The sequence below is a fragment of the Echinops telfairi genome, unplaced genomic scaffold (assembly GCF_000313985.2).
Source record: "Echinops telfairi isolate 266 unplaced genomic scaffold, ASM31398v2 ScPeMD7_30;HRSCAF=105, whole genome shotgun sequence".
NCBI lineage: Eukaryota > Metazoa > Chordata > Mammalia > Afrosoricida > Tenrecidae > Echinops > Echinops telfairi.
Window position 1 is genome coordinate 4,627,366 of NW_022103927.1, and position 11,606 is coordinate 4,638,971.

Here is an 11,606-nt window from a genome sequence, read left to right on the forward strand (position 1 = left end):
TGCAGTGGTACTGAGTGGCCTTGAGCAGCCCATCACTAATTAGGTTAGTAGGTGAGCGCAAACCATTTGGGGCCACCTGTTGTTAGGTGCTACAGTCATTTCCAACTTACAGCACTCCTTTGTACCACAGAGCAAAACACCATGCAGACTCCAAACGCCTAATTTCCATCTAGTCAGTGGTAAAGGCCTTTGTTCTGTAGCAAAGTGTCTTTTTTTAAAAAAAGAAGGTTCAGGAAATGGTCTTTCCTCATTGTTGTTGTTGTTTTTTTAAGTACTTAATTGTCAGGCACAATTCAGGCCCTGTGGAGTAAAGGAACTCTTGGCAAGCATCTGCCTCCCTGGTAGGAGCAGAACCATACAGGTACGGTAGCCCCAGGTGTCTCCAGGCTGTGGACTTCCTTCGCCCTCAGGCTCAGAAAGGAATGGAAAATATCAACATGCTTGCAGGCTAGTGACCAGAGGTCAGAGAGGAAAGCATCTCTACATAGGGCACCAGTAGAAACTCATTTCAGGGATCCAACTTGGTGTGACAGACGACTGGGCTCTGGAGTCCAGTGACTCTCCTGACGCATTTACTTTGTACTTCTGGTCCCCTCAGCAATAACCTAGGCCTGCAGGGGTCCTCAAACTACAGCCTACGGGCCACATGCGGCACCGCTGAGGACATTTATCCGGCCACCAGGTGTTTTTGCCGCCGCTGCCTGTCCTGCATAGCAGCCGACTCGTCCAGTGTGCATAGGAATTTGTTCATAGTTTTTTAAAACTATAGTCCAGCCCTCCAACGGTCTGAGGGACTGTAAACTGGCCCCGTTTAAAAAGTTTGAGGACCCCTGGCCTAGGGCATGCTCCCTCTCGGGTGGTGATGCGCAAGAGGTAGCTTGGGGAATGAGCTAGCTGTCTCCCAGGGAAGGCAGACATCACCACACAGCTCTTTTCCCACCACACAACTAATTCAGCACAGCCACTTGGGAGAATGTGGTGCTGATCTTGGTTTTCTGTAATTTCAGAAGTCAAATGCCAAGCCCCTCTGCTGCTACCTCCAGTGCCAACCGGCAGGTGATGCTGGAAGGGAAGTCACTGGCCTGCTTTTCCTCCCTGGAGTCCAACATCGAGCTCTTGAAGAAGAGATCCCAGGAGCTCATCCAGAACATCAACGAGAGCAGGCAAAAGGACCATTCACTCATGACCAACTTCAGGGACAGCCTTAACCTCAAGGTAACAGTTGACTCCCCCAGACCTGCTGCAAAACCACAGCTGGAGAGAGATGGGTATTCTGTATGTGGGGAGGGGCTTCACTGTTACATCAGCTATGATCCCAGGCAGAGTGCTAGCAAATTTGCACATACTTTCATTTCACCCCATCAGTCTTGCAAAGAAGAGACGGAGCCCATTTTATAGATGAGAAAGCCATGGTTTGGAAATCACTTGACAGCTGGGATGAGGAATCAAGGTCCTTCTGCATCCAGTGGCCTTGGTTCAAGCAATGGCTAATGAGTGTGGGAGCAGGGTGGTGTTGAAGTTTAGCTTACTCTGTTGTTAACATAGAACCCCCTCCCTGGGGGACGGACAACAGAAAGGTGGGTGAAGGGAGACGTCGGACAGTGTAAGACATGACAAAATAATAATTTATAAAGATCGAGTGTTCATGAGGGAGGGCAAAGCAAGGAGGGAGGGGGAAATGAGCTGATACTAAGGACTTAAGTGGAGAGCAAATATTTTGAGAATGATGAAGGCAACAAATGTAAAAATGTGCTTGACACAATGGCCAGAGTTGTGCGAGCCCCCAATAAAATGATTTTAAAAAGAAAAACAAAATGTTCCCATGAGACTGCCATCCAGGGGAAACTTTGCTATGTTTTCTCTAGGCTCTGCCCCTGTGTACTCTCTTCCTCTAGCAGTTGGGCTTCCACTGGTAGACATACTCCTGCATCTTGCTTTTTGTAAAACAGAAATGAGTGAACGTATAGGCATTTTAACCCCAGTCACTGAAAGTATTTTTCCGGTTCTTCTAAGATAAATTTCAGGGATTTAAGAGCTCCATTTAGAACACACGTTTTTGTTTTGCCTCCATGGACATTTCAAGAATGTATTATGTGCCTTGTTCTTTGAAAGGTTTCTGATCTGACAGAGAAGTTAGAGGAGAGAATGTATCAGATTTATAATCATCACAACAAGATCATCCAGGATAAGCTCCAGGAGTTCACTCAGAAAATAGCAAAGATCAGCCAATTGGAAACAGAGCTCAAACAAGTCTGCCAAAGCGTGGAGACCGTGTACAATGACCTGTGTGTCCAGCCTGAGGTAGGACTAAGCTCATGGAGACGGAAGGGGAGCTGGCCAGGGAAGGAGGGCTTTAGCAGCTACACTGGAAGTGAATATGCAGAGAAACCAGACGTCAGCTCGGACACCAACCCTGAACCCCTCAAGGACAACCCTAAGCGTAAAGGCCTGCATCTGTGCCCTTGCTCTCGCTTTTGGTCCCGTGCCCCCTGTGATATGGTGTGTCCGAGCTGTGGTTGCCAAAAGGACAAAGTCCCTTGTACTCAGCAGGCAGAGACTATAATCTCTGCCCCAAACTGCAGCTCTGCTCTCTGCCCTGGGGGTGAGCCGATGTCTAGCCCAGGGTTGTTTATTAGAGAAGCGCTGCTTTGCTTGGCCATGCTCTGCCTGCTCTGGGGTTTGAAACCACACCGCAGCCCAGTGACCATGGTTTTGCCTGAAACTCCTTCTTAGGTGGTGACAGAAAAGTGACCCAACACTAGGGCTGGATTGGCAGATGCTTTATTGTCCTCCACATCCAGCTAAGGCACTGGACCCCAGGAGAGGGGGCCTCGGGGTGCACATTGCACTGCAATGACAGTGTGAGGTTTGCTTTGTCAGGTACTAGGGCAGTTTCACAGAAGTTGCTTCAAATGTCACTTTTGTTTCCTCTCCCTGCTCCCTCTGTCCCAGGAGGCTTCTTTTCAAAGGTCAGTGGGGTCTATTATCCAGGTAAGACAGGAGTCCTGGTGGCTGGGTTAGTGGTTACTATACCAGTAGTAATGTAGTGGTTGGGCTTCAAACGGAAAGGTCAACAGTTTAAAACCAACAGCTGTTCAGTAGGAGAAAGACAGGGCCTTCTACTGCGGTAAAGAGTTACAATCTCCAAAACCCACCACAGGGGCAGTGCTATCCTGTTCTATAGGGTCATTGGGAGTTGACATTGACCCCATGGCAGTGAGTTCAAGTTGATCATCCAGGTAAAGACAAATGGAGACACTCTGTCCAGAGACATCCATCTTCTTTTTAGGAAATACATCTGAATGACTTAATAGGGGAAACTTTAATACGTAAAAGTCAGTCTCTCACTTCCCTCCATACAAATGGCCTCCTGCCACCTCCCTGCTATTCTCAGAGCACAGTTCCCAGACTTCTCTCCAGAAAGCATCTCCAAGCCCCCAGTGCAGTGTGCTCATTTGCCCGCCGTGAATGCCTGAATCCCTGTGATTGCTCGTCCCAGGATCAGCGCGTGGATGTCATGCGTACCTGGATGCGAGAAATAGAGTTGGTTTGAAATCTTAACAATTCACAACTTTCTTTTAAAGCCGATCTTCCAAACAGCAACTGTGGATGAAGAACAGACCCACAAAGACCAGGAATGCTGACAGAACCCGGACACACGCCCCCCCACTGACTGACAGCCACCATGAGAAGGTTCAGAGGCCATCTTTCGGGCCACACAGAGGAAGTTGGTTTTTCCCAAGTTCTGTAATGCATGTCGGCAAAGCTCCAAGCTCCTTTTGCTAGCCCCCAATAAAGCAGTAAGTCTAGCCCTGCTTGGGCTCAGCTTTGATACTCCCCACAAGTGGCAAGTCCACCCTGCCCCCAGCCCTGCACAGTTGATTAAATGTTATTTTCATCCGAGCACTGTCTCCTTCACAGAGAGGCTGAGTGCAGGTTAGCTCTGAGGATGCAACATCAGGTCCTTTCTTGCCCATAGGAGGGATGAGAAAGCAAGCACATCCAGTTACAAAGTCACAGCCAACCTCCCCCTCGTGCTGTCCATGTGCCTGACAGCATCCTACCTCAGCCCTCAGTGCCCCTCCACCTTGTGCTCCTGTTTGCTCTGCCTTGGTTTCCAGCAGAAGACAAAGACAGTCACCTCCTTTTTACAAAGATCATTCCCTTTGCTTCCTGAAACACCAGCCTGGCCTTGTCCTTCCCCCATGGAGAACCACCTGAGGCCTCTTTCCTATTCTGCAGTCCTCAGTGCCATCCCACACCTTCACCGTCCCCATGCCCCTACCACCCCCTCTGGGATGTCCTGTCTGGGATGCCCAGCTGCCCATTCCAACTCTGGGCTGTGGGACCTCCCCTGGGTCCAACTCTATGCCCTCAGGAGATATAGAGGCCATGCTGGCTCTTGCTCAGCCCAGCACCCTCTGCCCCGAAGTCCCCTGAAGAGCTCTGTGCCGCCGCCTCAGAGGGTTCCATCACTGTAGACCTTTTAACTATGGGTTTACATATCTGCCTCCCCATGAGGCATGGGCTCTGAGCCCCAGTGCAAGTCATAACTAGGGGAGATATGATGACCAAGTCTGCCATTTGATGTTGCATTTTTCTTTTAACAAAGTGGAATGGGCACTCCTGGGGAGAGTTGCCCTAGAGGTTTGCTGGTAGGCTTCCTGAGGTGGACATGAGTCTCAGAAACAACCACACCCTGCGGCACAGTGGTAGAAAAAGCAGGGCCGAGAACCTAGGGGTAGCCTGGGCCTCTGCAGGCTCAGCAAGCCTGACTCAGACAGCCATTCCAGACGGGAGCCCAAGGGGTGGGACTGGCCCAAGGTCACACTGCCAGTTAGTAACAGCTAGAGCTAGGACGAAGCCTTCTGTCCCCCACTCTCCCCACCCATGTTTGCCAGACATTAGCCATGGCAACCCTTCTCTCCCCCCCACCACACCCCCAGGGAGCTGGTCCCACCTTCATAGGTGTTCACTGCCTCCAGGTTCATGGTGTGTCGGATCACGTGGTACTCGTCAGAAATCCCGTTACCCCCCAGCATGTCTCTGGCCTGGCGGGCGATGTCTAAAGCTTTCCCAGAGTTATTCCTCTTCAGCAGAGAGATCATTTCCGGGGTGGCCCTGCTTGTGGCACATACGGGGAACAACAGTGGACTGACTCAGCTCCTGGCAGACGCGTATCCCTGGGTTACAAAGCCACGGCAGCAGGGCCGTCCTAGCCTGGCTCATTGAGACCAAGAAGGATGGATACCAAGGGGTTGCCAGGCCAGAAGGGCTGCTCTCTCCCAAGTCGGGCACTCTAATACTCAGGAGAGGCCTGGAATCCTCCCACCACAGCTGTCTCCCCTCACCCCAGCCCCAGCTCAGCCCTTACTTGTCTTGATCCTTTAACCGGCCGAGCTGCAGGCAGGCGTGAAGGCCCAGTGTGATCTCGGTGAGCATGTCAGCCAGCTTCTTTTGGATCAGCTGGTTCCTGGCTAGTGGGACGCCAAACTGGATCCTAGGGGGCAAAGGCTGGGTAAAGGGAGTGGGGTGCACAGCCTGGGAGGAGCCTACTGGAACTGTCACCTTAATCCAAACTGCTAGCAACAAGTTTAGTGGCTATTTCACAGAAAAAGTAACAGTCTGGTGGGCAGGGGCTGGGAAGTCACTGGAAGAGTAAGGAATGACCCCCAAGTACCCCACATCCTCAAGGGAACCCGGGGCACAGCCCACACACCTGTCCAGGGTGTACTGCCGCGCTGTGTGCAAACAGAACTCAGCAGCTCCAAGGACACCCCACGTGATGCCATAGCGGGCGTTGTTGAGACAGCCAAAGGGACCCTGGGTGTTGAGAAGGGGGCTTCTGAGTCACCAACGGCCATTTGGAACCATAGCAGGCCCAGCCGCCAGGCTCACTTGTCAGGGCCTGCTGCAGCCACACTCACTGCTGTGTAGCCGCTTGAGAAAGGTGGGCCAGCAAGTGACCCACCAGCGATCCCTGCTCACCGCCAGGCCGGATGCGTTGGGCAGCACATTCTCCTCGGGTACCGCCACCTCATCCATGATGATCATGCCAGTGGCCGAGGCCCGAAGGGAGAACTTGCCCTCAATCTTGGGGGCTGAGAGGCCCCGCATCCCTTTCTCCAGCAGGAAGCCCCGAATGCAGCCATCTTCGCAGCGAGCCCACACCACGAAGAGGTCAGCCACGGGCGAGTTGGTGATCCTGAGAATGGGACTGGGCCATGAGCCGTCTGCCCCTGCCCACTAGCCCCTCCCCACCCCCAGCCCCAGCCAGCCCCTCACCAGGTCTTGGCCCCATTGAGGGTGTAGCTCTTGCTGGATGGATTGTGGCGGGCTTTGGTCTCCATGCTGCCAGGATCACTCCCATGGTTGGGCTCTGTGAGCCCAAAGCAGCCCAAGAGCTCCCCCTTGGCTGCAGGGACAAGGAAGGTCACCAGGGCTGGTGGAGTAGGGATGGCACCCATTCATGCCCTCAACTGAAATGAGTCAGTGTCACCAAGCCATGCCTCAGGACTAAGGCAGATTAGACCCTGCCCTCCCATCACCCCTTGTGTGTTTAGAGGGAGACAGGCCCCAGCAGGCCATAGTCACAAAGCCATGATCAGGAGGGGCCGGGGGAGTCAGGAAGGCAGTGAAGAGCTGAACAAAGAGAAGGAAGGTGCATGAAAGTGTTCCCAGCAGAGGGAGCAGGATATTCAGAGACCCAGGGGCACATTTCTCAAATTTAAGTGAACTTGTCTAAGGAGTAGCAGGCAAGGAGAAGCTGGGATGAGACAGAAAGGTGGTTTAGGCTTCAGGCCCCAGTTAGGAAGTTCAGAGTTTAAACTTTTGGACTGGGGTCACAGAGGTGTCAGACCTGGGGGCAGATCTCAGGGGAGGTGCAAGAAACACCTAGGAGGTCAAGGCTGCGAGGGCTGCAAGTTGGGGTGGGAGGATGGGCACAAGGGTTCTAGCTGGGGGAGTAAGTGCCATCCTTGAGTTGAAGGCACTGGGCAGGTTCGGGGCCAGCTGCTCACCAAGTCGGGGCAAGTACTTCTGCCGCTGCTCCTCGCTGCCGTAGGCATAGATCGGGTGCATGACCAGGGAGGACTGGACACTCATCGCCGACCTGTAGCCGCTATCTACTCGCTCCAGCTCCCGGGCCAGGAGCCCGTAGGCCACAGATGAGGCCCCAGCACAGCCATATCCTGGTGAAGTTTGGGTAGGTAGGACAAAGAGGACAAAACCCTAACCAGCTGGAAGCAGGGACTCCTGGGGCCCAAGGAGCCAAGGTAGATAGGAACACTCCAGGGGAGCACCAAGAACCCTGGAGGCATGGTGGCTTGCATTAGGCTGCTAACCCCAAGGTTAGCAGCTGGAAGTTACTAGCTGCTCCGCAGGAGAATAAAGCTTTCTGCGCCCATCAAGGATTGCAGCCTTGGAAACCCACAGGGGCAGTTCTGCCCTGTCCTGCGGGGTGAGTTGGAATGGACTCAGTGGCAGTGAATTTGTTTTGGGGCTTAACAGAGGGCATCGAGCTGGTGCTGCTGGAGGATGCCCTCATTTATCCCCACTGCCGACTTCAGGGGTAAGGATAAGGGCCTCACTTCAGCATGGGAAACTGGAAGCCAGAGGGCAACGAGGGCTTCTCAGGCAGCAAGATGAAAAGCTGGTCTCTACCTTTGATGGTGGGGCCCAGCACGCCCAGCTCTCCCATCTCTGAGATGATCTCCCGATGAAAAACTGTCGAGGGACAGATGACGGGTGTTCAGGCCCGCCGGAGACCCCAGTCCCAGGGTGGAGGGTCCCAGGTGCCCCAGAAGAGCAGGCAGAAGTATGCTGTGCATGGTGGGGCGGGGGTGTGCAGCCCCAGCAAAAGGGGAACCCCGCGGTGCACGCCCGCCTGTCCATCCAGGCACCTTCGTTGCGGTTGGCCAACAGGATGCGGGGCACGAGGCGCTCCTGGCAGTAGGTGCGGAAGGTGTCCCGGATGAGGATCTCGTCGGCTGTCAGCTGCTCCTCCAGAACCAGGGCATCCCGCCAGTTAAACTCGGGACGCGAGGCTAGGAAGTGAGGACTAGGGCTTAGCCTTACTCTTGTCCTACAAAGCGACCTCGGCGCCTCTGGCTGGGCACAGCCCTGCCTTCCCGCGCGGGGCCCTCTGTAGGATGGATCCCCCCGGGGCAGGCAGGCACACGCACGCCAGGGACTTGACCAGGGGGTTCTTACATTTGGCGGATCGGTTCTGCGTCTTTCCACCCTTCTCTGTAAACACAGGATGGGAATGTCACCCGGGGAAGTCCTGAGTCCCCAGTCTCCCCTCCCTCCACCACCCCCGAGCGGTACGGACCAGTCTGCGTGGCCGCAGAACTCCAGGAGCGCAGGGCGCGCAGGCCGGGCGCGCAGCTCTGCAGCCGCACCGAGGCCCCTCTCAGAGCCATGCGGGCGCTCCGAGCACTGACGACCGACCTGGAGGGGCGGGGGGCGTCAAAGTGGAGCGGCTCTCGGTCCACCCCGACCCTGGCCCAGCCGTTGGCGCCCGCCCGTCCAAAACGTCCCGGGTGAACAGCAGAAACCTCGGAGCCAGCACGAAAGCCCTTCGACCTCAGGCGGGGGCGGGAGGGGCGGAGGCCGGCGGCGGCCTCTCATTGGTTTTCCCCAGGAGCCCGGCCCTGCCTTTTAAAAGGCCCGCGACACTCCGGCTGTGCTGACCCCTGCGATTGCCCCAAATGGGGGGAAACTCGACCGCATAATTCGCGGTAGTGGTCCGCGCTCTCCTCGGAAAGAAAAACAAACAAACAGACAAACAAAAAAATAAAAGAAGAGGCCCGTGATAGCCTAGCCTGCGCCCCACCTCCCGCCCCCACGGCAGGCGGGCGCGCCCAGACCGACGCTTGTTGGCCCCTTTAAGGAACAGAACAGGAAGGGGCGTTTGATTGACGGTTAGGGGCCTGTTCTAATTGGCCCTTGGAGGGGGCTCGGATGATTCCTGATTGGCCAGCTGCAGGGGCGTGTGCGGAGGACTTGTGGGAGTACAGTGTGGGAACTGAGGCCGTGCAGGAAACCAAGCTCACTGCCCTGGGGCCGTCGCGGACTCTTAGCGATTCTATAGGACAGGGCCGAACTGCCTTCGTGAGCTTGTGCGACTGTTGACGGGACTGGAAAGCCCAGTCTTTTGCCCGCTGAGCCGCTGGTGGTTTCGAACTGCCTAGGAAGCCAGACCTGAGTCTTCTTTATAGGGAGCTGGGGAGAGAGCCCTGATGGCGTAGGGGGTCTCGGGTCAGCAGTTCGAAACCACCTGCTGCTCCCCGGGATAAAGATGAAGCTCTCTGCTCCCGTGAAGTGTCAATTGCAGTGAGATCATCATTGGGTGTTTGCGTGACGGACGTGGTTAGTAGGTGTGAGACCTGACAGATGGATTTATGTTCCGTATCTGTGTATGACTGCATCTGTGTGGTTATAAGAGTGCTTGTGTTGTGTTAATACGTCTGTATTAGCCACACGCTATGTGGCTGTGTGCATGTGGCTTTGTGGTTGTATGTCTTTGTGGTGTCTGTGTATGGAATGTAATCTCATGTGACCGTATTCTGTGTGATTGTACCTGTGTGAGGTATTGCGTGTATGCCCGTCTCGTTTAGTTATGTGTGTAGGTGTGACTGATAGAATGAGCACGTGTGTGTATGTGCTTCTAGTATTCTGTGTCTATGTGTGCCAGGTGACTTGGTCCGTGTGTCTCAGTGGGATCATGACCCTGTGAAGTTAAGCCCCCTGACACACTGTCTCCAGCTGAAGGTGAGAGGAATGATGATAGGACTCCGAGTAGGGGGGAGCGGGGAGGGAGGGGAAAAATGAGGACCTAATGTCGGGGGTTTAAATGGAGAGAAAATGTTTTGAGAAACGATGTACAAATGCGCTTTACACAATTGATGTGTGTATGGATTGGGATAACAGTTGTATGAGCCCCTAATAAAATGTTAAAAAAAAAAAAAAGACTCCAAGTGTCCTTACTGCCCCCAATTGCCTGGGCCTGTTGTTGTTAGGCACCCGAGACGGTCACCGGTGCACAGCATAAAGCACACCCTTTTCCTGCCCCTTTCCTGCGCCATCCTCACAGCCAGGCAATGTTAGAGCCCACTGCTGCAGCCACCATGTCTCTCCATCTCATTGAGGGGCTTCCTCCTTTTCTAAGGTCTTCCTCTTCTTAGATGTCCTTCTATTTGTCCTAGAGGGAAATCATCACACAGTTATAATAGTGAAGAAAAACAAAATGTTATTCAGTGTATACAGTAAATGGAAAGGAGGTGGGAAACGTGCTGACCCACCATCAGAGCTGTAGCTGGTGAATTACAAAAAGCAATACAATATAGATAGAAAGAGAGGGGGGGAGAGAGCGTGTTGTTGGAGGCTTGCTTCTTTCCATAGACAAGCTAAATACCAACAGGAACATCTCTAGAGGGCTGTTAGAAGCTTTTGTAATAAAAACCGAAAAAAACCCTCGCTGCCAGCAAGTCGATTTCCAGCTCCTAGTGAGCCTTGAGGACACGGTAGAAAGCCTCTGTGAATTTCCCAAATATAACTCTTTAGAAAGCCCTTTCTCGTGCAGAGCAGCTGGTGTTTTGGAACTTGGGACCTTGAGGTTAGCAGACCGGAGTAGCCACCACACCCTGAGGCCGCCTTCATACTAGCGGCCGGGGCAGCTAGAGTCAGAACACAAAGGAGATAGCTCTCTTCTGTTGACATATCCCTTGAGTCAACCTTCCTTATTCTATGTGTATGTTCTAGTTTCATCCGTCTTGTTTCTCCCATAGGCAAACTCCTCCTCCCTGCCTTCTGGGATTACTAGAGTTCCCAGGGCTACTGCCCATCCCTACCCCCTTGGGACTTCACCTTGGCTGTTCCCATGGTAGAGAATGAATGGAGATTGCTCGTGCTGGCATTAGGATGATTTCAAGGTTCAGCACGCAATGCCTTAGGTTTTAGGCACGAACGCACAAACATGATGTCCTTCTCCAGGGACTGGTCTTTTCTGGTAACATGTCCAAAGTAGGTGAGGCACCTCCCAGGACCATTCTGGCTGTCCTTCTGGTAGTCCATGGTACTTCAATAAAGAGGCCTTGTCACGCCTCTCTTGTGAGAGAAATACCTTGGTCCTTGGCTTCACTCAGGAAAGAGTTCACTCCAAAGCCTGGTTTGTGATCCAAGTGAGTTTTTATGAAGGGTAGAAGGGGGTTCAGGTTTTACACAGGCCCCCTCAGAGTACTTCATACCCACACGTGGGAACCTGAGGCCCGGGAAACTGTGGGAGCCGCTGGGAGAGAGCCAGAGAAAAAAACTTCTGGTGTTTCAGGGGCCCTGATGGGAGGTGTGGTCGATGGTACTGGTCAACCCCATCGGCTGAATTAAATTCCCCTGGCCTAGATGGAGTCCTAGCCAGGTTTCACGGGCCTCCTGTCTCAAAGACCCGAACGTGGGCATGCCCTCCAGCCTTAAGCAGCTTCCACCTTCCTGTGATGGGGGAGAGAGGCGTTGGCACGTAGAGGGGCCACCCCTCATTCTGCCTCTAGCTACCTAACAGTTTCTTACAGCAGATTCGCCCAATGCAGTGTGGTGTTTGATTTTTTGAC

At 53.6% G+C, this 11,606-nt stretch overlaps 1 protein-coding gene across 2 annotated transcripts; it reads right to left on the reverse strand.

Moving 5' to 3' along the window:
- Positions 1–3,303: 3,303 nt before the first annotated feature.
- On the reverse strand, positions 3,304–8,785 carry GCDH (glutaryl-CoA dehydrogenase). 2 transcript variants are annotated; one of them, XM_045289715.1, is made up of 11 exons: positions 8,333–8,785; positions 8,212–8,247; positions 7,902–8,045; positions 7,663–7,725; positions 7,020–7,190; positions 6,286–6,415; positions 5,989–6,205; positions 5,720–5,823; positions 5,375–5,500; positions 4,961–5,124; positions 3,304–3,525 (listed from the first exon to the last, which is right to left on the reverse strand). In XM_045289715.1, exons 1-11 carry the CDS (start codon positions 8,421–8,423, stop codon positions 3,452–3,454), a joined length of 1,320 nt encoding a protein of 439 aa, XP_045145650.1. In that variant the 5' UTR covers positions 8,424–8,785; the 3' UTR covers positions 3,304–3,451. The 2 variants fall into 2 exon arrangements, with proteins under 2 accessions (XP_045145650.1, XP_004715565.1); XM_004715508.2 differs by having other exon boundaries at positions 4,961–5,121; positions 8,333–8,782.
- Positions 8,786–11,606: the final 2,821 nt, after the last annotated feature.